Source organism: Danio rerio, chromosome 17, assembly GCF_052040795.2.
Source record: "Danio rerio strain M-AB ecotype USA chromosome 17, GRCz13ab, whole genome shotgun sequence".
Classification (NCBI taxonomy): Eukaryota; Metazoa; Chordata; class Actinopteri; order Cypriniformes; family Danionidae; genus Danio; species Danio rerio.
Window position 1 is genome coordinate 23,654,029 of NC_141037.1, and position 25,788 is coordinate 23,679,816.

The 25,788-nt window shown below is 39.7% G+C and overlaps 1 protein-coding gene across 51 annotated transcripts in view; it reads left to right on the forward strand.

Moving 5' to 3' along the window:
- slc8a1b (solute carrier family 8 member 1b) overlaps positions 1-25,788 on the forward strand; it is a 200,561-nt gene that overhangs the window by 45,195 nt on the left and 129,578 nt on the right. For 18 of the 51 annotated variants that reach the window (XR_015512832.1, XR_015512827.1, XR_015512831.1 and 15 more), the window contains one exon: positions 22,722-24,571. Coding sequence is in view for 27 of the 51 variants with exons in the window: in XM_087289636.1 (XP_087145762.1) it covers positions 22,749-24,571 (1,823 nt within the window). In the remaining 24 variants the exon portion in view is untranslated. 51 annotated transcript variants of the gene reach the window in all.

Here is a 25,788-nt window from a genome sequence, read left to right on the forward strand (position 1 = left end):
CTTTTCCACATATTTTTAATGTTTCTGCCTTATTCCAAAATGGATTAGATTAATTCATTCCCTCAAAATTCTGCACACAATACTCCATAATGACAATGTGAAAAAAGTTTTTTTTTTTAATAGTTGCAAATTAAAAAATAATAATAATAATAAAAACTGGAAAATCACATGTACATATGTATTCACAGCCTTTGCTGTAAAGCTCTAAATTGAGCTTAGGTGCATCCTGTTTCCATTGATCATTCTTAAAAGGTTTCAGCAGCTTAATTGGAGTTCACCTGTGGTATTTGCAGTTAATTGGACATGATTTGAAAAGGCATGCACCTGTCTATATAAGGTCCCAGGATTGACAGTGTATGCCAAAGCACAAACCAAGCATGAAGACAACAGAATTGTCTGTAGACTTCCGAGACAGGAATGTCTCAAGGCTGGGGAAGGTTACAGAAAATTTTCTACTGCTCTGAAAGTTCCAATGAGCACAGTGGCCTCCATCATCTGTAAGTGGAAGATGTTTGGAACCAGGACTCTTCCTAGCGTTGGCTGGCCATATAAGCTACATTATCAGGGGAGAAGGGCCTTAGTCAGGGAGGTGATCTTTAACCCGGGGGTCACTCTGTCTGAGCTCCAGCGTTTTTCTGTGGAGAGAGGAGAACCTTACAGAAGAACAACCATCTGTGCAGCAATCCACCAATCAGGCCTGTACAGTTGTACCAAAAAGTATCTGAAGGACTCTCAGACCATAAGAAACAAAATTCTCTGGTCTGATGAGACTAAAATGGAACTCTTTGGAGTGAATGCCAGGTGTTGCATTTGGAGAATACCAGGCAGCACTTATCACCAGGCTAATACCATCCTTAAAGTGAAGCATGGTGGTGGCAGCATCATGCTGTGGGGATGTTTTTCAGCAGCAGGAACTGGAAGACTAGTCAGGATAGAGGGAAAGATGAATGCACCAATGTACAGAGACATCCTGAACGAAAACCTGCTTCAAAGTGCTCTTGACCTCAGAATGGGGTGAGAGTTCATCTTCCAGCAGGACAATGACCCAAAGTACACTGCCAAAATATCAATGGAATGACTTTACAACAACTCAGTGAAAGTCATTGAGTGGCCCAGCCAGAGCCCAGACCTAAATCCTATTAAACATCTCTGGAGAGATCTGAAAATGGCTGTACACTGTCAATCCCCATCCAACCTGTTAGAGCTTAAGAGGTACTGCAAAGAGGAATGGGCAAAAATTCCCAAAAACAGGTGTGTCAAGATTGTAGCATCATATTCAAAAAGGCATAAGGCTGTAATTGCTGCCAAAGGTGCATCAACAAAACACTGAGCAAAGGCTGTGAATACTTATGTACTTGTGATTTTTCAGATTTTTCATTTTTATTAAAGGGCACATAGGTTACCCCTTTTTTGTTTCTTTTGTTCCCCCAAAATGTGTCTGTAAAGTTTCAGCTCAAAACACCCTTTAGAGTATTTATTATAGCTGTTTGAAATGTCTGTATTATAGCTGGGAAAAGGTTGTTGCTGTTTTTTTGCACTGGGCTTTTAAGGCGAGTCATCCCTGCCCACCGTTCCCACGTGCCTGTCAGCAACATGCCTCAACACGCCCTCGGCTGCCTCAGGAAGCAGATCTCACGTAACGTTTGTGAGAAATACTACCGTAAGAACTTTACCAATCAGTATTTAATGCATTTTTTGTGGAGTTGCAACAATGAGTTCAAGCACACACAGCACAGACACGCACACACACACACATAGCACAGACACGTAGCGCAGACACACACACACACGTACATACCGTAGGCAGGCAGACACACTCACGCAGACACACTCACACACACACAGCACAGACATGTAGTGCAGACACACGCACACATACATGGCGTAGACACGCAGACACACTCACACACACACACACATAGCACAGACACGTAGCGCGACACACACATACATAGCGTAGACAGTCAGACACACACACACACACACAGAGACAGTGAGAGACGCGCGGCTGTGCTGATGAAGTGAATCTGTAGTGAATGGCTGAATTTCATTACACACGTGCACACGTTTTAAAACATGTTAAACTTGTAAAACTCACTCTTGATCACGTTTGATGCTGATTGATGATCCAAGCAAACTGACCAGACCTTTTATTCCCGGTCGCTTTGCGCTCGTCCTGTCTTGTCGATATGAGTATATGCGTTACCACGGAGACATGTTAATGCGCGCAGCTGTCAATCAATGTTGGTGGGCGGGGGGACCGCACTCCTGTGTAAAGTTGTGGTCGATCTGAAAACCGCTCCAATTGGTCCACTGTTTTTATGTTGTTAAATAAAAAAAACAAGGACTGGGTGTGTTTATTTCACCCCAATATGGCAGTATATACACTATACTTACACACATGTATGTCCAAACAGCGTGTAAAGGAGATTTTTTTTTTTTACCATAGGTAGCCTTTAAATTTGCAACAATTTCATGTTTTTCACATTGTCATTATGGGGTCTTGTGTGTAGAGTTTTGGGGAAATAAAAGAATTTAATCCATTTTGGAATAAGGCTGTAACGTGAAAAAAGTGAAGAACTATGAATACTTTCCGGATGCACTGTATGTACATGTGTATATAGGAATAATATATGTGTGTATAAATATGTATATTTATCTTTGGTAGCAAATCCCAGTATAGTTGAAGGGTTTGGTGTTGTGTGAATTCTTGTGGTGCCGTTAGCCATTCAGGACTGTCATTACAACTGTTAAGTTGAAGCACTTCTGGAGACAAAAAGCAAGTCTAAGTGTTTTGTTTGGTGTTTACAGTCACATTTGCATTAGTTGACAAGGTTGATGGTACATGAAAAGGACAAGTAATTACAAGTCCAGTATAAACAAAAAGTCTGTCCAAGCAGATGTTGCATGGCTTGCAGTTCACTCGCATCCTTAGAAGTTGGTAGGAACATTATGTATTGTTGCATTTAATAAGGTCTAACAATATCTCTTAAAAGGAAAGCGTGGAGAGGATTGGAACACTGTTGTTTTGAGTTTAGCTACTGCATGAGCTTTTGAGCATCGATTATGTTGGAATGTTTGGCATTGTAAGCAATATTATCCAATGTTAATTTAACAAAGAGTACTCAAAGACAGTTTAAGCTTTATGGTCAGTTTATAGCTAAAAAAAATCTAAATATAGCTCTGCTTCTGACATATTTATTGCATATAAATTTTTTTGGTGATGAGAGTCTATAAAGACTCCAGCTAGTATGTTTTTTATATATATTTACAGGATAAGATATATAAGAATATCAGACATGGAAGTGTGACAGTGTTTTGAATATCACCATGAGCAGCATTGCAAATGTGATTATTTTGCACAACAGTTCAACAGACAAGATGTTATTCAAGAGTTCACGCTTAGCTGATGATTGATAATAAATCTAGTTTGGCGTGCTGTCCCGGGACAGAGCCCTGAGCTTATAAGATCCTCGAGCCCTGGGCTCCCTCCCGTTGCAAGGCGAGAGGGGAGTTTGAGCTCAGGTAGATCTCGATGACTCCCCCTCTTGCTTGTTGTAGCTAAGTGTCAGATATGGATGCTGAAACGTGTACTCAGAGTTTAGCTAAAGTATTTTGGATTAATTGTTTAGAGTGCTTGGTTTTGAACTGTGGGAGGAAACCGGAGGACCCGGGGAAAACCCACGCGACCACGGGAAGAACGAGCAAACTCCGCACAAATGCCGTCTGGTTTGGAAAGGAATTAAACCAGGGGCATTCTTGCTTTGAGGCAACAGCGCTAATCGCTGGCCACTGTGACGCCCGTTTGAGAAGGGGGAAAGTAGGGTTGGGTGGAGGGGGTTTCTTCAAGACGAAGATATTGAGATGAGAAAAGTCTGGTTTTTTATAGTGAGTTAAGGATCATCTGATAGGATAATCAGTCGTTAGCTAAAGTTGGAACAGCTGTGAACAATCATAAGCACATGATCCTCTTGAAATTTGTTTATAAATAAACTTCACTTATTGAATGAGTTAAATATTTGTACATTGAGCAACACTTTTTTGTGAAAACAAATCGATTGAACCAATAATGCAATGATCCTTTCGTAAAGAGAGTGACTGTGTCTGAAATCACATACTTCTCTACTATATGGTGATCAGTGTTGGTTAAAGTGTACTTTATAAATCATAACTAAATTTTTTTTATTTCATAACTAAATTTAAAATTTTTTTAACAATTATTGACTAAATGTGTTACTTAGTTACCTTTAAAAAAAAGTATTGTTTCAAATTAGAGTAGGCTTAAGATGAGTGATATGCCTACATTAAGTTCTGCAGATGAAAGGAGTAGTTTTGTGTGCACTCACAGCATCGAATGAGTATAATCGGATGTAAAGCGACAGAGCTGACTTTTTTTTTCTTTTTTTATACTGATTCCCTTATTATGACAGGGACTTATTGCATTCTACTGGTGGTTTAGGACCTGAATCTGAAAAGACATCAGCAAAATATTGTTGTAACATTATTGATTTTAAAAATACCCCGAAATAATAAAAAAAAAAATTTCATTCATCATTAATTTTGTTATTACAGACTGTTTGTGCTAGTTAATCAAAATTCATGCCTAATAAGAATTTATAGTTTTATGTACTGTATTTGATAATACAAATTATATACATGCTATGATTTTGGCAGCACTAACTGTTATATTATATACATTTTAGGATGTGCATATTGAAATTACAAGATAATATAATGTTAATTTAAAATACAGTTTTTAATGATCATTTAATTAATGATCAAGCAAAACTGTGGAACTCATACTTCATTCATTCATTTTTCTTTAGCCTAGTCTCTATTTTAGAGGTTGCCACAGCAAAATGAACCACCAACTAATCCAGCATATGTTTTACGCAGTGCATGCCTTTCCAGCCGCATCACTGGGAAGCACCCATATACTCTTGCATTCACACACACACACTCATACATTGTGGCCAATTTAGCTTACCCAATCCACCTATAGCGCATGTCTTTGGACTGTGGGGGAAACCAGGGCAACTGCAAAAAATCCCCACGAACATGGGAATAACATGCCAACTTCACACAGAAAATGCCAACTTGCATAGCTAGGACTCAAACCAGTGACCTTCTTGCTGTGAGCCAACATTGCCAACCACTGAGCCACAATCTAATACTCGTTTTTAAAAAAAAATATAACTTGAATTTTGCCTGTTTTGTCCAACATGCTATTAATGAGGTACAGAAAATCGCAAACAAGTCTTGAAATGTTAAAAACGGCAAGTCATTTTTAGGTAAACAAGACGAAATAAGATTTATAATTAAGAATATTTAAGAAGTCTGCAGTGCATCATCATATTTGTTTGTATGTTTTAGTGTTGGTTTTTTTCTTTAGATTTTGCCACATTAATGGCCAAGTGGAGAGCAATAATACAAGCAAGCCCTTTGGGTATAAATGCTGGACAAGTACTTTGAACACACATACAAATACACTTTGAACAGTACGTGCCTCCAGGGTCTGTTGGACCAAATCTGAAATGTTTTCAGTTGAATTATTCAGCTAGATTATTGTTTTATGTTTTTTTTTTCTGCGCCACGACAGCCAGGGATGTTGGTTTGCTTTTCAGCGGGGAGTTCTGACACTCCAAAGACATCTTGGGGGTCTTTGCAGTTTTTGAGACATTACACATGTAGTTATGATGATCTGACTCAGTATGTGATAAAAGACATCAGCAGTGATTAATCGTTACTTTTAGTCCTAATGGAACGAATTGGCAGAAAGCCTCTGCGTCACAGCAGGGGTACAAGTACAGATGTTAAGCACACACACACACAATGACCCAGTAATTGGAATAATACTAAATCCCATGACTCCACAGCTGATCTAAGCTCAAATTGCTTGCAGCTGAGTATACTCCTGCTGGATCGGTTTGGTTTGTGTTGCTGGCTTGTCTTTGGGCGTGCTTGAACAAACTCCATTTCTACTCAAATATTGGCGACTATCGCAACTAACAGACTATCTGTCACGTTTCAATGAAATGGCAGCAGTGAAAGTTTCTGTTTGGGTGCAGAGTTGTTTCTGGGACATATCCAGTGTTTTTGCTTTCCATTATCTAATTGGGTCTAAAACATGTAAACAAATTGAATCTGCTGTCAAATACTGTACTGAGGACACCAAACTATGCAGTGTCACTGTGTGGAATTTTAGTCTTACTTTCAGATATGCCTCCATTCAAATGTTCGGGATGTTAATTATTTTATGCAAGGGTGCTGAACCTTTTTATGTTTTTTGCAACCCAAGCTTATTCGGATTGGATACCCATATATCCATTTCTGGAGAGAGCAAATTACATTCAAGGAGCTTTTTTTGTATTTTTATTTATTTAATTTTTTTTTGTTTTTGTTTTTGCGAATCTGCCAGAGGCCACAGTGTATGCTTTTTCAGAACTCAAATTTCTTTCATAAGTTAGATTAACGCCTGCTGTTCTCACGAAAAATCAACCAGAGGCTGCTGTCGACTGACTGATTTACCGACTGACCAATTACCCCCCCCACCCTCCTTCTTCCCTAATGCCAACCAATAGTGTTTTAAAAAAGCACAGATTGACCCGCCCACCCCCTTTCCTAAACCCAACTCCAAGGTTTTGAAAAGCAATCTAGAAAAAGAAAAGCTCTCACTTGAATTTTAACATGTTTTTGGATTTTGAAGAGCAAAGAGTTTATCCCTGTTTTATGATTTAATATTAATATTATGGTTCTTCTGAGTGTGCCAGTTTAGGTTCAGTTCAAAACACAGTTCAGATTTTTTTATTATAATGTGTTCTCAAGTGTGATGTTGGGAGCGTGTACACAGATCGCTGTTTTAGGGGTGTGTTGCTTCACATGAAAATTAGTTTTCAATTCCCGCCCAACTTAACAAGTTAAGAGCTCTCCCGCTCTGTGTTTGGCAACAAACAGGCAGACAGAGAGAAGCAACATGAGAGGACCAGCATTCAGCCGTACATGTACGCCTCAGACACAGACCAAGCAGAGAGTACAAAATTATTTGTGTCTTTGTACAGTTTTACAGCCAACTGTGTGCTAGTTTAAAGTTCCAAGCTTGGACACCGAGACTAATAACCACACACAATGAATTACTTTGACTGAGGCACCGGATGACCCGCTTAGAGCCGCAACACGGCACACCAGACACGGACATTCGCATGTTATTTAAAATGAAACCATTCAGATGGAGCTCTGTGGGCAGCAGAAACATGAAGTGTCCTAAATCCTGGCTGGGCGCTGCAGACAGCCGCCGATAGAAGCGCCGTTGTGTATTTAGAATTCTAAAATGCATGGTGCTGCGTGGCGGGAAGCTGCGCGTCGCCGAGCGGTGCTTCTGGTGTGCGACCTGCAGGCAAGTTTTCCAATGGAGCGACACTCTCGTGAGACAAAGGCGCTCACACTTTACAGCTGCACCTAGTTAAAATCACACTCACAGGGAGATTCTGTGACCTCGAGAAATGCAAACAGCTGAAGTTTAAGATGGACGGAATGAAAAGTAAACTAGTTTTCAAATCTACCTACAAAGTTACAAACAATAATTCAAATTAGAGCGATCATGAGGTGAATTCTGATCTTGTATTGAGCCCAATGAGCCTTGCATCTAAACATAGAGCAAGGGTGTTCCTTTAGTGACATCACTTTGACTCGCGCTGAAAATGGCGGATGTGAAACGACAAACTGAGGATTAGGTAACGCATGCCAATCAATATTGGTGGGCGGGGGGACCACACCCCTAAGTCAAGTTGCAGTCGATCTAAAAACCGCTCAAAATTGGTCCACCGTTTTTATGTTGTTTAATTGAAAGCCCCTAATCCCTTTCGACCATAGCAACGCCCCTGATGACATGTCATACTGTATATCAGTGGTCACCAAACTTGTTCCTGGAGGGCCGGTGTCCTGGAAATTTTAGCTCCAACCCTAATCAAACACACCTGAACAAGCTAATCAAGGTCTTACTTGGTATACTTGAAACATCCAGGCAGGTGTGTTGAGGCAAGTTGGAGCTAAATCCTGCAGGGATTGGTGACCCCTGCTGTATATCATCAATGTCTTAATATACATTGTTTTAGTTTAAACACCATTAAAAGACAGTACGTATTTTTAATTATGTATTACAGTTTTTCATTTTAGTTCATTTGTTACATCTAATATTTACATTTACAAACTATTGGACAAATGTTTGTATCCAAAGTATTTTACAAATACGAACAATAAATGTAATGAAGGAAACAGAACAAAAAAATGTAAACACTATTCTGATTTAATTTAGTCAAATACATTGAGTCTCAGTTCTTTAAAGGATTATTTAGTTTAAGTAATAAGTGTTTGGATTTGATGTACCAGTTTTGTTATTGTGAAGAACATAAACAATAAATGAGTTAACAACACATTTTAAGTCATCCTCCATTTATTTACATTCATAAAAATGATATTTTTATTCAGGCATTAAGGGAAAAGTCATTTCTGAAGGAATGCATCATATGGTTTACATAAGACAGAATGAAACATCAGCAAAACGCACTCATTAACACAGTGACAGACACAAAGTTACAAAAATGTAAAGGAATTTGCAAAGAATTTGCAATTAAGCACAGAATACATTTATACACCTGGACTTTTGACTTTTAGTGACATCTACAGCTCTTCTACACTGCAGTTGAACGTTGGTTTGTTTGACAGTTTCAATTCTATGCTGTAATGTGACATCTTCACCTTCAAAAGGGAGTATCATGTTTATGGCTCAGTGCTTGTTATTAAGATTTTGTGTTTTTGTTTTACTGTTTGGTACTTTAGCATCATTCTTGTTACAAAATCCATCAGATATCCTGTATTCTCCAGTTCACACAGCAGCTGTTAGTTCTCCCCCAACAGGCGGTTTACTTTTACACGTGTCCATACACAATTTACATTCAGTTTGTCTCAGCTACCTCCTTAGTGTTGTTTGTCTCTCACCATCTCCAACCTCACGTGTCTCCTTCTCAGCATGTTGTTCGTCCACATCTTCAGCTGACTGCAGTGTTGGTTTTCTTTCCCTCTTAGTTTGTCTTGCAGAGTGCAGTGTCTGTCTGTGTAGTTTCTGTGTGTCCCCAATGTAGAGATGGTGCTCAGTCTGGGTCAGTCTCCATCATCTCATATGCAGCTTGGCTGGCAATGACAAAGTTAGAAACGTATATACAGCAAAAATATTACACATAAAAAGAATTAGTAAACTTTTAAGCATTTACCCCCATGAAGCTACAGTCTGGAAGTTTAAAACATTTAATGGAATGATTTCAACAAAAACCTATATTTGTTTTCAGAAAAAGGACAGTCGAAAATTTTCTTTTTGACAGGGGGTGAGTAAATCTGCAAATCTAAGTTGTAACTAAGGTTAAAGTATTTGACAATATTTTAACAATCAATTTCTTTACAAACTTAAATCCATATGCACTAAGTTGCTTCATTAAGATTTAAATGCAGGTCTACTCCCAAAACTAAAGTGTTACATTTAATTATTATAATTAATTGAAGGTCAAGCAATGACAATTGTGAAGTTACTTAAATATTCTTCCGTACTTACCTTTGTGAAAATGTTGAGAGCATAAACGGAGAAATGAAGATATATTTTGCGTCTCAATGCAGCAGGCCAGGACACCCGATGAATCTCTTGTTACCGCTACAGTCCGTCAATATCCTTTCTTCCGAGTGGGAAATTTAAAATATCTGTCATCGTGATCATTTGTTTACCTTTTCGATCGTGTGATTTACTATTACAGCCCTTAACACTACAAGAACGTAACACTGTGATACTCTGCGAAAGACGCTAAAGCCATATAATGTAACAGCTCACGTTAACTCGGATACAACACAAATGGCGGCTATGTCCCATAATGCAATTCGGTGTTTACAAGTGTGTCGTCACCTGACAAAGACCGAATGTTTACATGCGTCTCGCGCTTTAGTATTCAGGAGTTCTCTCATTAGCTGCGTGTTCTAGTCTTGTTTTATGTGAGCACATGGCTTGTGTCTTTGTACTGTATCATGTGCTCTCCCGTCTATTGTCTTGTCCCACCCACCTTGCTATCCAATTATAGCGAGAAGTTAAGAGCGGGGGGCAGGACGGGGGGGTGGCGGTTGGTGCGCGCGAAGTGAAGAGTGGGGGGGGGTGTAGAGGGGTATGAAGATGGTTGCGCGTTAAGTTCGGTGTGCATGGGGGACTGAACCAAAAAGCTAGCCAGACTGTATTAAAAAACTGAGGACCGGTGAAGGGGTGTAATTCCGGGAGACAGAACAATACGTAGATGGGCGGGAGATGGGTCTGAAATACAGGAGACTCCCGGGAAAAGCGGGAGTGTTGGCAGGTATGGTGTTATTGGTTTTCATTATCAGCCAAAATGTCCAAATCTACATCTCTATATTTCTGTTTTAATTGTGTTTTTGATCAAATAAATGCTTAGTGCCGTGGTAAATTTAGAGCAATTGTTTTAAATCATAAGAATTAACTCCAACCTTGTCTGTGTGCACTGCACCCACGTTTATCTGCAGTATATTAATGTCTTACCTACCCTTAAGATTAGAAGCATCATTGAGGAAGCAAGCTCTTGTACCCCCTAGTTAATTGTTTGCTACTAATTTCCAATAGAGCCATGTATGTACAGTATGCTGTGCACACATTTTACATTTAATATTTCTGCTGGTTATTGATTGGGAGGATGGCTTGGAAATTTGAATCTGATTTGTAAAGCTTTAATTCAGTATAATCTATTTTCTCATTACTCACACACACTCCAGACACACATATTAGTGTGTCCAAAATGAGCAGACTTGTGTGGTGACTGCTGACATGACCCCTGGCATTCTGTGCTGCCGACACGGTTTGGTCTCAAAAAGAGCAGCACACAACGGCCCTGGAGGCAAAGCTGGACCCACTAAACCTCAAACATGCAGACTAACAGCTACACTCGCAATTGTTGGGAAAGTTGACCCAAAATGAACACACCGACATTATTTACTCACTCTAATGCTTTTCAAAAGCTGTATGATTGTTATTGTTTCATAAAACACAGTAGGAGTTCTTTACCTCAATGTATAGGCAACTCTTTTCCAAACTTTTCCAAATAAAGTTTTCATATTTCATATTTCATAATAAATTTCATATTTATTATTTTGGAATCATTACAGTATGTGAAGGCCTGTTCACACAGTGGCAAAAATCTGATATTATAATGTGCTGCTTTGGGTCATTCCTTTAATATAGTGTGTAGTATGGATATATTTGATCATAAAGATTTTGATATGATAATGAGTGATCAGGACGATGCAGTGGCATAGTGAGTAGCACATTCGCCTCACAGCAAAAAGGACACTGGTTCGAGCCTCGGTTGGGTCAGTTGGCATTTGTGGAGTTTGCATGTTCTCCCTGTGCACATGTGGGTTTCCTCTGGGTGCTCTGGTTTCCCCCACAGTCCAAAGACATGCGCTATAGGTGTATTGGGTAGGCTAAATTGTCCATAGTGTATGTGTTTGAATGAGTGTGTATGGATGTTTTCCAGTGATGTGTTGCATCATGGAAGGGCATCCGCTGCGTAAAACAGCAGTTTCTCTCCACCCTCCCCATTCACTAAACCCAAACAATGTTTTTTTTTAAAGAGCACTGACTGACCTGCCCACCCCTTTCCCTAAACACAACTGCAGTGTTTTGTAAAGTAATCTAGAAAAAGAAAAGCTCCCTGATTTTTAACCCGTTTTCGGATTTTACTACTTTCTCAACCTGTTATTTACTTGTTTGTTTATTTATTTATTTTTTTTTTTTTGTTTTGTTTTTGTCTTACCTGCTCTCTGGAACTGTTCTTCGTCAGACTCGAACCTCGTTGTCGCGGTCAACTCCGCTTTGCATCTCAAGTCCACCGACATACTTGTTGAGCTATCAGACAAACAACATCACACCGCCCCGTAGCGCTCATTTTAAAGAGGAAATGCAGCCATACGTAGCTCTGGCTACATAATTCGCGTTTCAGTTTTGGATAGGTCTCTAGAAAAAGACATTAACCCCTAAATTAAGCATCACATTTCCACAGATTTTGTTTTTCTCATGAAGATTTCTTTTTTTTTTTTTTTTTTTTTTACATGAAGCTCATGTTGTTTTCATATAAAGGCTTCATTATCAAACCATTAACTAGGATTTTTAGCTCAATAAACTGCTAATTAGCTGCTTGGTTATTAGTAGCTGCTTATCAGTTATGTAGTAGTTGGGTTTAGGTTTTGGGTAGGATTAGGAATGTCAAACAAATCACTCTTTATAGCTACTAATTTGCAGATAGTTTCTTAATAACAGGCAGGTAATAAGCCAGTATTAATAGCATAAATTGTGACTTAAGCTAAAATATTGCCAATATTCCTACTAAATAACTAATTACAGGTTTGGGAAGACATGCGAATGAGTGCAACATTCCAGTGGTCATTATAGGACAAAAATCCTGTTGATTGACACAAAAATAATGTATATGTTCTTGGTCTGGTAATTCTGAATCTACATTTAGTTTTTTCAGCCACAAGGAAAAGAAAACACTCTCACTCACACCATTCACGTTCAATAGTGCAGAAGACAACAGGTTTTGTGTCATATTAGGTCTGAGTGAGATAAAACGATAAAGAATTGCTCTGTGGAATAGGTGAGAGAGTGAAGAGGACAGCTGAGAGTTATGAGACTGGGATGACAGGAAGAGCCTGGTTAAGTTATCAAATGCTATCAGAGAGACAGGAAATATTTCTGCCATGTTCGGAGATGAAAACACTCCCCTCCCTGTTTAATTGCTCTCAGTCTAACACAGAACAGCGACTGCTATCAAAGAATATGGCCTCATAATATGACTAATAGTGTACGAGAGAGAAACGGCTCTGCATTCTGACAGAATCTTTGTTAAAATGTGTTTTTCAGTTTGTCAACAAAATTGTTATTCAGTAACTGTAATTGTATTCAGCAGTTGGCCTTTTCACCCTTTGTTCAGTATGAGTAAGCTTTTATTTTTGCAAGGATCCCTGTGGGGCCTAAAACAGAATTATACAATTACAGAATTAGCAGATTATATAATGTTATATTCTGAGTGTCAGAAAATACCAGCCTCATACTGTAGATTTTGGCTGTATTGATGTCACTGGCACACTTGTCGAGCATTAGAAAATGGAATATGGAAATACTAATATTTGTGGTAAGGCATCTCACTAAATGATGTGTTGGTTTTTAAATTACAGTTGCCACAATTTGAACATTTTCAGCTTCACACATTGAAAGTGTGAAATTATCAAATATTTAAGAGCAATAAACTCGTATTGCTGAAGCACCACACATTCCTCAGGGTCTCTTTTAAGATGTCACAGGCTGTTGAATGACAGTACTTTTTTCAGATATATTTAGGAATTATTTTATACTAAATAGCCTTCAAAAACTGCAAATTTTGTGACAGAAATCCCATGGTTAAAGGGATGGTTCATCAACATTTACCTCATACTCAAGTGATTCTAAACTTTTATGGATTTCTTTCCTCTGTTGAACAAACAATACACAAAAAATATTCCACAGAACTGCTGCTCACTGGATATTTTCTCTTTTTAGGAATATTCATTGTAAATCCTAGAGATGGTTGTGCATGAAAATCCCCGTAGATCAGCGGTTTCAGAAATACTCAGACCAGCCGTCTGGCACCAACAGTCATAAAGTCATTAAATCACTTTTTCCCCATTCTGATGCTCAGTTTGAACAGCAATAGATCATCTTGACCATGTCTAAATGCCTAAATGCATTGAGTTGCTGCCATGTGACATGGGCTGATTAGAAATTTGCGTTAACAAGCAGTTGAACAGGTGTACCTAATAAATTGGCCGGTGAATGTATATCATTGTATTTATGTTAAAGGGGCAGTAGGTGATTGTCTTTAGAAACATTTTTAGTTGTGCTGGTTGAAAGTCTCTTCAAAGTCCAATAGTAATGATTACAGTAAATTATCTTAAATTTTTTTTATATGTATTTTTATATTCTAGGTAAGGCATAAAACTAAAAAATGTTCATTCAATTAAATATTGTTGGACTGACATCTCCCATAATTGCGATAAGCAGCTCAGACTGTCTGTCAGCAAATGTAGATTTGGACTTCTGTGCATCTGTTCACGCAGATCCGCCATTCGCGCGTGCCAATCTGCATAAGCGGCCGCGCAGTCACGAGACAGAGTAGGAGAATTGAAATACTGAATTGAAACTTTTAAAAACCTGAATCAGTATTGGAGTTACTTTAGCCCGCTGGAGGAAGGACGACACCATGGCTGAAGTATTACTGTTAGACAAGTAATGTTCTGTTTTAAAACTATTTTAGTCAGGCTAAGCTTATGTTAGATTGTGTTGTGTTATGAATGATTTATATGCACAGACGTGTTGTTCAGCCACTGAAATTTCCCGGTAAAAGATTGATGTGATTTTTTTTTCAGTTTCAAAAGGTTCTTTTACAGCATCGATAATGTAGATTTATATTTAGTTTAACAACAAAACATCAGTAAATAGTGCTATTCCGCCTAACCTGCTTTATTGAGCCGAACTTGCTTTTATATTCACATTGGATCATTTTTTAACAATAACAGCCTTCCAATACTGTTTACCATGCTACTCTAAATATTTGCTCTGAAATAAAATGCAATATTGGCTTAGTAATAAATGTAATTCCTGCACGGCGCTGGCTAAACACTAACTAACTGGTGAATGACATGAACTAGTGGGTTGTCGGTTTGTTGTTGTGACACAGTGTGCGCGCTCGCGATTTCAGGGGGTGTAGCTTTGAATCACAGTCCCTCCCCGCCGTCCAAAGATAATATGCTAAGCGGTTAGCATTTTGGCAGGTCACCTACTGCACCTTTAATCATTACATTTTATGTGTGTGTGAAAGAGGATTTAAACTGGTATTTTTACAAACAAGGTTTACTTGAACTGGCAGGAAACTGCTTGACTGCTGGAGGAAGAAAGACTGTGAAGGCAAATGAGGGACGAGTAGAGAAACGGCAAAAGGGGGGAAGAGAGAGAGAGATCTCCCTCTGGCCAAAATGAACAAGAACTAGGCCATGCTGTTCCGCACCTGAGCAATGCCAAAACAGCTGCTGCTTCTTTTTTAACTCACCTTTGAATTTACTGTGGGGGGAAAACAACTACAGTAACTTTTTATAACATCAGTGGCAAAGCACTGTGTCCTCTGCTACAGCGATATCTGAGGAGCTGCAAGGACATAGCTTATAAACTGGACTTGTGCACATGTGTGGCAATATGGTCAGTAGTTTAGATTGCATCACTGTTGCTGCTGAGCTCCTCTGGGCATCAGATGTGGCCCTATAAAACACATCTGAGCCAGAAATGAATGAAACCAATTGTTTCAAACAAAAAGAGAGCAAGCAAAAATTTACAGGAGCCTGGCAATGTTTGCCACACCTGTCTGAATCCACTGAAAAATCAGTGGTGGTGTCTAAAATAGTTTGTTTCACTAGGTTTAATTTTATATATTGTCTTATCTTTTTTTTTTTTACTCTGACCTGAAATCTTGCTTATCTTATGGATCAACCTATTTTAAGCTCCATTTGAGTAAATAATGAACAAGTGATTAAAGGATAATCACAAAGATGAATAAACACCTGTGCTGTATTCCAGAGCTTCACTCAAAAATGAAAATTCACTCACTGTTTACTCAAAGTTTCAAAGCTTTTAGAATTTCTTTATTCTTTTGAATGAAAGAAAGTTGAAAACCTGTAAATATCACCTTCCACAGAAGGAAAAACAGTGGAAGTAAATGGTTGCAGGTTTCTAGCTTCCAACAGAAAACAAGAAACTCAAACAGGTTTGGAACAATTGCATAGAGAGTAAACAATGACAGATTTGTTTTCATTTTTGGGTATCCAACTATCCCTTTTATGCTTTTGAAATGGCACCTCTGTTGGCACAATATGTTACTGCAGCTGTTTTTTGATGTAGATATTTACTGAGTTTTTGTTTTGTTTGTTGATCATTCATGGGATATATAAAAGAAATACCATCTGAAAAAAACAATACCAGCTGAATTATGATAATCTCCTAGGGCCCAGGGTGTTGTTTTACATGCAATTGTATTTCTCTTTGCTTTTTGGGCTTATTGGAACCTAATTAGAATAAAACCTAAGTATCATCTTTTGATATGATGTACTTTTAGAGAAAAATGATGTCCATATGTGTGGACTCATGGTCTGAATTTATGAACTCATGGTCTGAACTCATGGACTCATGGTCTGAATTTACATAAATTATATATATATATATATATATATATATAAATTATATATATATTTATATATATATATATATATATATATGTATGTATGTATGTATGTATGTATGTATGTATATATATTAGGGATGTCCCGATCCGATATTGATATCAGAAATTCGTCCGATATCAGTCCAAAAAACTATATCGGACTGCGTTAAAAATCTCTGATATAAGCAGTCCGATAATCTCTTAACTCTGTTACAGCTATTCTATCCAGCAGCGTCCAGAGCCAGCGTGCAAAGCCCACGTGATCACAACACTGCTTGCTAGCAAAGCCTCTAAGAGTTAACATGCACTTCACTCTAAGTTATGGTGTATTACGATAGAAATCTATTGTGATGGTAGCACACGCTGACGCTAGCAACAACTGCACTTCTCTAACGCTACTGGTTTATTTACTTCACATCAAGCAATCTTTACATTGTTTTGCATAAGGCTGCTAACCAAATGGCGACGTAGCACACATCGTGCGAACCTCAATTCGGTCATGGCATATCGTGGTTCATCCAGTGTGATACCCAATTCATCCCCAGCGCTTCACACACATAAGACTTTACCTCAGCGGCCCGGTTCTGTGTGCGTGAGAAAAGTCTCCACCACAGACTCGCGGGCTCTGCTGCTGCAGCAGACCCACAGAGACGCGCTGGACACCTGCTCTGACTTTAGCTTTGAGAAGAGCACAGGACACGCGGGAAAAAAAAGCCTTTTACTAAATACACTGTTTCAGCTCATTATTTAGGGTGACAATACATTATCTTTTTCCCGGACATGTCCTCTATCTGAACATGTCCCTGATTCTGCTTTCTTTAGCTGCGTTTCTACATTATTTTGTGCGCAAACTTTCAATCTCAATCTCTCAGCAGCACCAAGACTAGAGAGGGAGCAGATTTGACCTGTCAGTCGTGCACATGGAAAGTAGGAGTGAAATAGTGGATTTATTATTCTTTATTTCATTTTTTTACTTGAACACTCTGAAAGGAACAGTGTCATGTAAAATGCTAAACTTTTTTGTTGTTTTAATTGTCTATTAAATTAGAATAAGAAGTCATTCTGTTGCTGAGGGCCATTACAGTTTAAAAGAAAGAATGGTATTACTTTTGGGGCAGAAGGAAAATTTTATTAGAGACATTCCCATGTTTAATTCTTCTTTAAAAAGCCCAGAAAGATAAAGTGCTCTGATAAACAGTGTCAGCTTTGCATACAAGTTTGCAGTTCTCTTTATTTACATTGTCTACTTTTCTCATGTGGGCAGTAGGGTGGAATCTGTGCAAATATGCAAATACAATGTATTTTGATAAATAAAATTATTCTTAAAAGTCCCATTACTTCAAGTGCTGTGGAGAAAATGTGTGTTTTAATCTAGCCTCTGCAAGTATTTTTATGTTAAATATAATATGTGCAATATATATTATTATAAAATTAATAATGTTTGGGAAAATTTATACAGCCATAATCTTCTTATGATACAAACACAGATGAAATGGCTCTGATCATGTAAATGTTTGTACTAACCATACTGCACATTTTTATTAACTAAACAATAACTTATTTCTGCTGCACAGTGTAAAAGATATGTTTCAGCTCAACTGGATCAAAAATTCATCAAAAAGCTGTGTGTGAAATAGAAATTTTGGACACTGAACCTTTAGCAGTTATTCAATTAACAATATTTTTTCCCCTGTGTTCCTGCTCTCTGCAGTTTCTACTATTTGCTGATGGTAAAAAATGAATAACTGAAGTGACCTTTAATTAGCATTTTGCACTTTAAAAATGTATTTTTGTTTATTCAATTAAGATATTTTTCAGTGTCTTAATATTTATTCTTTAATTCTTTTTATATATTCTTATGTAAAAGGTTCACATTCATGCAACCAATAGTTAATAAACTTGTTTTTTCCATACTTACAGTTGCTGACTGTTTCTCAGTTTGATCTAGCCTTTCATACATTTGACTCAACGAAATAGGTAAAAGTAAAGTATTCATAATTTGTGCTGATATCCAATTTATATTGGTATCGGTTCGTACTGATGGCTGCAATATCGGTATCGTATCGGAAGTTAAAATTTTGTATCAGGACATCCCTAATATATATATATATATATATATATATATATATATATATATATATATATATATATATATATTAGGGATGTAACGGTATCAGAATTTCACGGTACGGTAATACCTCGGTATCAATGTCACGGTACGGTATTTATTGAATCATTTACAGGAAAAAACAAAACTTATGAAAATACTCCAAAAAAGTGCCAAAAGTGTCAATGACATACAAATTAGTCATCTATCTGTAAGCTTTGAAACAGGAACTTCAATTTTAATAACAAAAAAATATTAAACCATGTAAAAAAAATTAAGTTTCAATTTAGTATTGTTGAAAACTCATCACATTCAACATTTAATCACTCACTCACTTACTTAGATAGAGATGGGTTTTAAGGAAAATTATCATATAAATATAATCTGGTAAAAGCTGGTATCTCTGGGTATTTACAATGTCCCCTGCAACAGAAAAAACCCCTCTCATTTGGGACTGAGGTTTCTGGGACAAGAGAGATATGAGTTGGCCCAGGTTGACAGCAGTGGGTAACGTTGTGCATTGTCTTTCCCCCACTTGAGAGGACAAACCATGAGTGAGATAGAGATCTCATGTCTGCATCAATCTGAACAGTGTGCTGTGTTTCTGCAGTCCCCATGACTGATTATTAGTCGTATTCCCCAACTTGCAGGCACATGCACACACAGTGCTCAACCTGTGCAGTGCACATGCCCTTTTTAGTCTTGGATAGAAAGTTCCCTTCCAAAATGATCAAAAGTGCCCCCGCGACGCGACATACCCTCCGTCCCCGTTTTAAGGCTGATTTATACTTCTGCGTCAAACACCGGCGTATGCTACGGCACTGACGCATAGCCCTTCGCCGTGGCCATCGCCGTCACTGACGTGCACCTCTCAAAAAATGTAACTACACGTCGCAACGACGCGTAGCGTAAGCTCTGTGATTGGTCGGCTTGGTAGCGCTGACGAGTCTGGGCGGGACCGAGAGCCGCGCGAATGGCGCGACGCAGCGCGAGCTATTGTATACAAGTGTGGAGTACCGTGAAGGAGCTCCGGATGGAAAGTTTTGTTTTGTGTTTACTTCATAGTTAAAGTTGTTGCACGTCCGCCGGTTCCTGCCTCAAAATGAGCAAGTTTGAGCCACTTGTACATCCCGGAAGTGATCAGGAAAAGAAAAAAAGGAGCGAAGAAACTCGACACAGAGGAACATTTACACCTCACTGCCAACTAGCGTTTCGGAAGTGTTAATGCAGACCAACAGAGACAGCGCGCTGAAGTATAAATGCACAGCTACGTGCGTTGCATGCGCCGTTGGTTACGCCGGTCACCTGACGCAGAAGTATAAATCAGGCTTTACAGTACGCGCGCGACAACACAGCTGATAAGAACTCGCGCGACAACACCGCTATTCAGTACGCGCACGACAACACAGCTGATAAGAATTCGCGCGACAACACCAATATTCAGTACGCGCGCGGCAACAACACCCGCTTTAGGGTTTTCCAGCTCTTTTTGATCCCCGCTTCTAGCAGCACACTCCATTTCCGCATTACTGGATCTGTAGCGACAACAGAGCGCAAGGGATTATGGCCAAGCCTGGGCTGATGGGAATTGTAGTTTCCAGTACCTCCCGTTCGCTTCATTCGCCTGAGCAAATTTTCTCAGAAGACCTATAGTTTTACCGAGTCATGCGACTACGGTAATATCGAAAAAAATTAATATTGCGGTATGACAGTATTTACAATACCGTTACGTCCCTAATATATATATATATATATATATATATACACACACACAAAGAGAGAGAGAGAGAGAGCATAAAGATGAAGTTGAACTCGAAAGCTGTTTAGGCCTACTCTTACAGCCAGATGGAAACAGGAATTGAAACAGTTCAACTTCTTGAAATGTTTTGCATCTCAAATAATTGCTGAATCATGTATGTCAACTGTGCAATTATGTCAATAAAACATTTGTAATCGGTTGTCACGTTATATAATGTCACTGACATTCAAAACTTCATAGTAAGCTATAAAGAAAACGGCGTTTTTAACAAGTGAGAAAACAGTGGCTTACAGGCCTATTTAGGGTGTTTCGAAAGAATATACATATTGGGTGAAAAATAAAATGAGAAAGAATGGATATGTTTGAAAGTACAGTATCAGCTATTTGCGAAACAAGTGGGTTTCCCCTAAAAGAAGTGTTCATCGTCGAATGGTGTGGTTTACACCGCCGGCTGGAGAGGCTGCGGTGCAGAGAATGAATGAGATGTCGTGTGTGATGCATTACACCACTACAGATGAAACCGGTATTGCATCACGTGGTCACCGTCCTTGTTAGTGACTGATAATTCATTCATTGATCATCGGTAACAGGAATAAAGGACCATTTGCGTTCATACATGTGGTTGAGAGAGGACAACGGTGGGAGGGGAGAAGAGGAAAAACGCTGAAGCAGAATCCCTGCTTTCTTTCTCTCTCCCTCTCTTCTCTTTCTGTTCCCCGAACGCAGCGCGCGTATCCCACTCACTGAGCGCGAGGCTCCGCGGCACGCGCACACACGCCTGCTCACACACTCACGCACAGTCACACTCACACAGAACCAGCCGAGACAGGGAAGAATGAGGAAGAACTCGCACGCACGTTTCAGCTCTCTCAGATTTGCTGATAAAGCATCAGATATTTGAACGCTACGGGTCTGTTTGGGGAAAAACAAACGCGTATATGGAAAGCGGAGGGTGTATATGTGCATATATTACTCGCGCGGGTCTCTAATCTCTCCTCCATCTCATATATAAAAACTAAACTAATGCGAGCTGGGATACTACTGACTGCTTCCGACACGCACAGTCTCCGTTAACTCCTGCTGCCGCTGTCCTTCAGACTGACTACTTCCCGGAGTACCGTTACGGTAAGAGCATCTTCTTCTTATATTTAAAATAACACATAACCCTAGTGCAACAATAGGATACCGCCATCATTAAGCTCCATGCAGACCCATTATGCATAGGTGCCGCGTTCAACAAGGGTTAACAGGCAGCCGCAGACAGTCCGAGTATCACATTAATGATAATCACTACGGAGAGGGAACCACTTGATACAGAGGTACGCTCTTGTGCCAGTGCGGTGCGGTCCGGTCTGCAGTGGCCCGCGGAGGATCATTTAACCGGTTGTTCGCCTTCACCTCATTTTACGGAAATCTGTTGTGCAAGTGAAAGTTGTATTAAACGATCCGATCGCAAGAAAATCTGTGATGCATGAACATAACGTGTGGGGGGAAAGGTTGAGGCTCCTTTAGCCAACGTTTATCCGAACAATAAGAGCATTTCAATAAAACAATCATCCGTGTCCGCATCGACTGTATGTGGGATGGCAGATGTTTGATCAGAGGATGGGGTGCTGAATGAGAGCAGTAGGTTGCGGTATATGTGAATGAGAGTGAGGGAGATCTGAGCAGTGCTGAATTCAACCGCGCTGTATTCGGTCTTTTTTTTGCATTACACATCGTTAAACCGGGGTTAAAAACGGCCAAAATGTGTATGATTAAATAATGATCCAGGCCTATTCGAGACGCAGGGGTTTTATTTTAATTTAAATATGTGAGCAAGGTCTGCAAGGGTTTGCTGTGCACTGTACTCATTGATGACTGCAGAAATGAATGTGTGTGTGACTCTGTGGGTGTGTGTCCATGCATGTGTTTTGCACCATGAGCAAGTGTTTCATCCTCTTGCTTTAGGGGCAGATTGCCACCCTTTGTCTGATGATGCATTTTGCAGGCATGGTTTGAATTCAGGTCTGCTTGCTTGCAGTCAAGTGCCAGTGTCCCAACCTGAACTTCATTGGATAATTTCTTTTCAGTACCAAAAATCTACACTATATATTTGACTTTTTAAGGAAAAACAATTTGTAAATTGTATATTGAAAATAACATTGTTGCTATAAGTCTTAAGGAAGCATGTACTGTACCATTCTGCTGAAAAAAATGCTGATTTAATTGATTAACAATAAATGATTTAACATGGGTATATAGATCTTCACATAGAAATGATTTCACATGGATATACAAGTCTAGTTGCTTCAGAAGGAGTTTTCTCTTGACATTTCAGGAACTTGCCTTTCAGCAAACACTGTTGAAATGCTCCCAAAAAAATCAGTTTTAAATCAGTGTCAGAAATCTAGCTATATAGTAACCTTTATGAGAACGTGTGTCAGTACCTGTTGGTGATTAGTGTCCTGGTTTCGTTTCAATTAATGGATGATCTATTTTTTTCTTCACCTCCTTTTTTTTCTTTCTTTTTTAGCAGAAGTTTGCCGCCGAGTAAGGAAAGATGAGGCATCGTGAGACCTCCCCACGCCTCTTCCTGACCTTTCAGTGTCTAGTCCTTTTGGTGATAGTGGTCCACAATGTCCACCATGTGACAGCCGAACATGCCCCAGATCACAGCCAGGATCATAGTTCTCCTGCCAACAAATCTTTGAGCTGTGGGGGCGGCTCAGCCATATGTGCCCCTGGAGTCATCCTTCCAGTGTGGGAACCCCCAAATCCTTCCTTTGGGGACAAGGTAGCCCGGGCCACCGTTTACTTTGTGGCACTGGTATACATGTTTCTGGGGGTTTCGATTATTGCTGATCGCTTCATGGCATCTATCGAGGTCATCACCTCACAGGAAAAGGAGATCACCATTAAGAAACCAAATGGTGAAACGACCACCACAACTGTACGCATCTGGAATGAAACGGTGTCCAACCTTACCCTCATGGCTCTGGGTTCTTCTGCTCCTGAAATTCTGCTGTCGGTCATTGAAGTGTGCGGCCATAACTTTGAAGCTGGTGACCTCGGTCCCTCTACCATCGTCGGCAGTGCAGCTTTCAACATGTTTGTCATTATTGGAATCTGTGTCTATGTGGTGCCCGACGGAGAACATCGCAAAGTGAAACACCTGCGTGTGTTTTTTGTTACTGCTGCTTGGAGCATTTTTGCCTATTTGTGGATGTACCTGATCTTGGCTGTTTTGTCACCTGGTATTGTCCAAGTGTGGGAGGGTCTTCTCACTCTTTTCTTCTTTCCCATATGCGTGGTCTTCGCTTGGATCGCTGACCGCCGCCTCCTGTTTTACAAGTATGTTTACAAGCGCTACCGAGCTGGCAAGCACCGTGGCATGATTATCGAGACAGAGGGGGACCGGCCCTTACCATCCAAGGTGGATATCGAGATGGATGGGAAAATGCTGAACTCCCATGCCGTGGACTTCTTGGATGGAACTCTGGCTTTGGAACTGGAGGATAAAGACCTGGATGAGGATGAAGCTAGACGTGAAATGGCGAAGATCTTGAAGGAACTGAAGCAGAAACATCCAGATAAAGAGGTGGAGCAGTTGATTGAACTAGCTAATTACCAGGTGCTCAGCCAGCAGCAGAAGAGCCGTGCATTCTACCGATGCCAGGCAACCCGCTTGATGACCGGAGCAGGTAACATTCTGAAGAAACATGCGGCAGACCAGGCTCGTAAAGCAGTGAGCATGCATGAGGTACGCAGTGACACTGGTGAGAATGACCCAATTTCTAAGATCTTTTTTGACCCTTGCTCATACCAGTGCCTGGAAAACTGTGGCACCGTGGCAGTGAATGTGATCCGTCGTGGAGGCGATCTCAATCAAACCGTGTCCGTGGAATTTCGCACTGAAGATGGAACCGCAAATGCTGGCTCAGACTATGAGTTCACTGAAGGTACCGTTGTTTTCAAGCCTGGTGAGACACAGAAGGAAATCCGAGTTGGAATTATTGACGATGACATCTTTGAAGAAGACGAGAACTTCCTCATCCACCTAAGCAATGTCCGTGTGGTTCATGAGGGTGATGAGCCAGAGACCACTGAAGCCAATCATGTGGAGACCATTGCAACACTCGGTCTGCCCTCCACAGCAACAGTCACCATCTTTGACGATGACCATGCTGGAATCTTCACATTTGAAGAGCCGGTCACCCATGTGAGTGAGAGTGTGGGTGTCATGGAAGTGAAGGTCCTGCGTACGTCTGGTGCCCGTGGGGTGGTGTCAGTGCCATATAAAACCATTGAGGGAACAGCCCGTGGAGGGGGAGAGGACTTTGAAGACAGCCATGGTTTTCTGGAGTTCCAAAACGACGAAATTTTGTAAGTCACAATCTCATATTATATCATACAGCAAAATGTGTTTGGGTTCCTGTCCTGATGAGTCACTCCTAAAAAGAAGAGCAGTACTTTTTTAAGATCTGAATTTAATTTAGGTTCTTGTAGTGGTCTGTCAGAACAGGAATGTAATGCATGCAAGATGTTTTTGAATTATATGTGCTTGGAGTAGCATGCTTGATGCTAAGTATTTTGCTGTGTGGCATCATTGTGATGTCACTGTGATATGAGAAGCATTGTGTGCTAAAAGCAGCCAATGGAGGATGTCATCAAATAGAAACTCCCCAGATATATTTCCCATCTTCTTCTCTTCTCCATCTTTTCATGTATCTTTCATTCACAATTCTCTCTTCTTAGCTTTCAGCCTCAAAGCCTGATTCCTCAGAGTCAGTGTGAATGATGATGGTTATAATATATACTATTTGGCAGATGTTTTACTGTTTTGTTCCCTGTTTATTTATTAATGCATTTTTTTATCTTTGTATGATGTTTATCAAGGCTTTTTGTGGCTTTTGACTGTGGTGTATGACTAAAGTTATTTCTGGAGATGATGTTTGCATGCATTTACAGTAGCTGATTTCAAGGGGATATTCCAGACCACTCTAAGGTGGTTAGCTGGTCTTATTTGGCTGGTTTAGAGCCAACTTGAACACTTATCCAGCTAGGCACTCATCTAAAGCTCTGGCTGGGATACTAATGCAAAGTTCAGACTCCACGATTTTGATTATCTGGGCTAGAACTGCATCGCTGTTTCGTTTACACTGCAAGATGAATCGGCGACTTGGAGTTTCACACTGCATGACTTTAAAATAGGAAGAATCGCCGACAACTTTTGTCTCAGTCTTCAAACTACGCCTCACAACTAAACACACGTGAGAAGTGACATGGAAACAACATGAGCTCACGTAGTATTTTGTTATTAACTAGCCTACATAATGAGATAGAAACCTTTAGCAATGTAGAAATTGTACTTCTTTTGCTCACCTTGCTTTAAAGGGAATTAGCAATTTTTCCTCAAATTTTTTTTGAATATTCAGTTGTGATTTTGCTCAGATGACATGTCAAACAGACACGGGTGCTCCTGCCAAATTTACACTAGTTTTCATCCATTTCTTGGGTTTTCCATTTCTAAATAAACTGAAAATTAGCCCTTTTAACTTCTCCCCCAACCTCCTACTGACCTGCAGATACCCATACTAGTG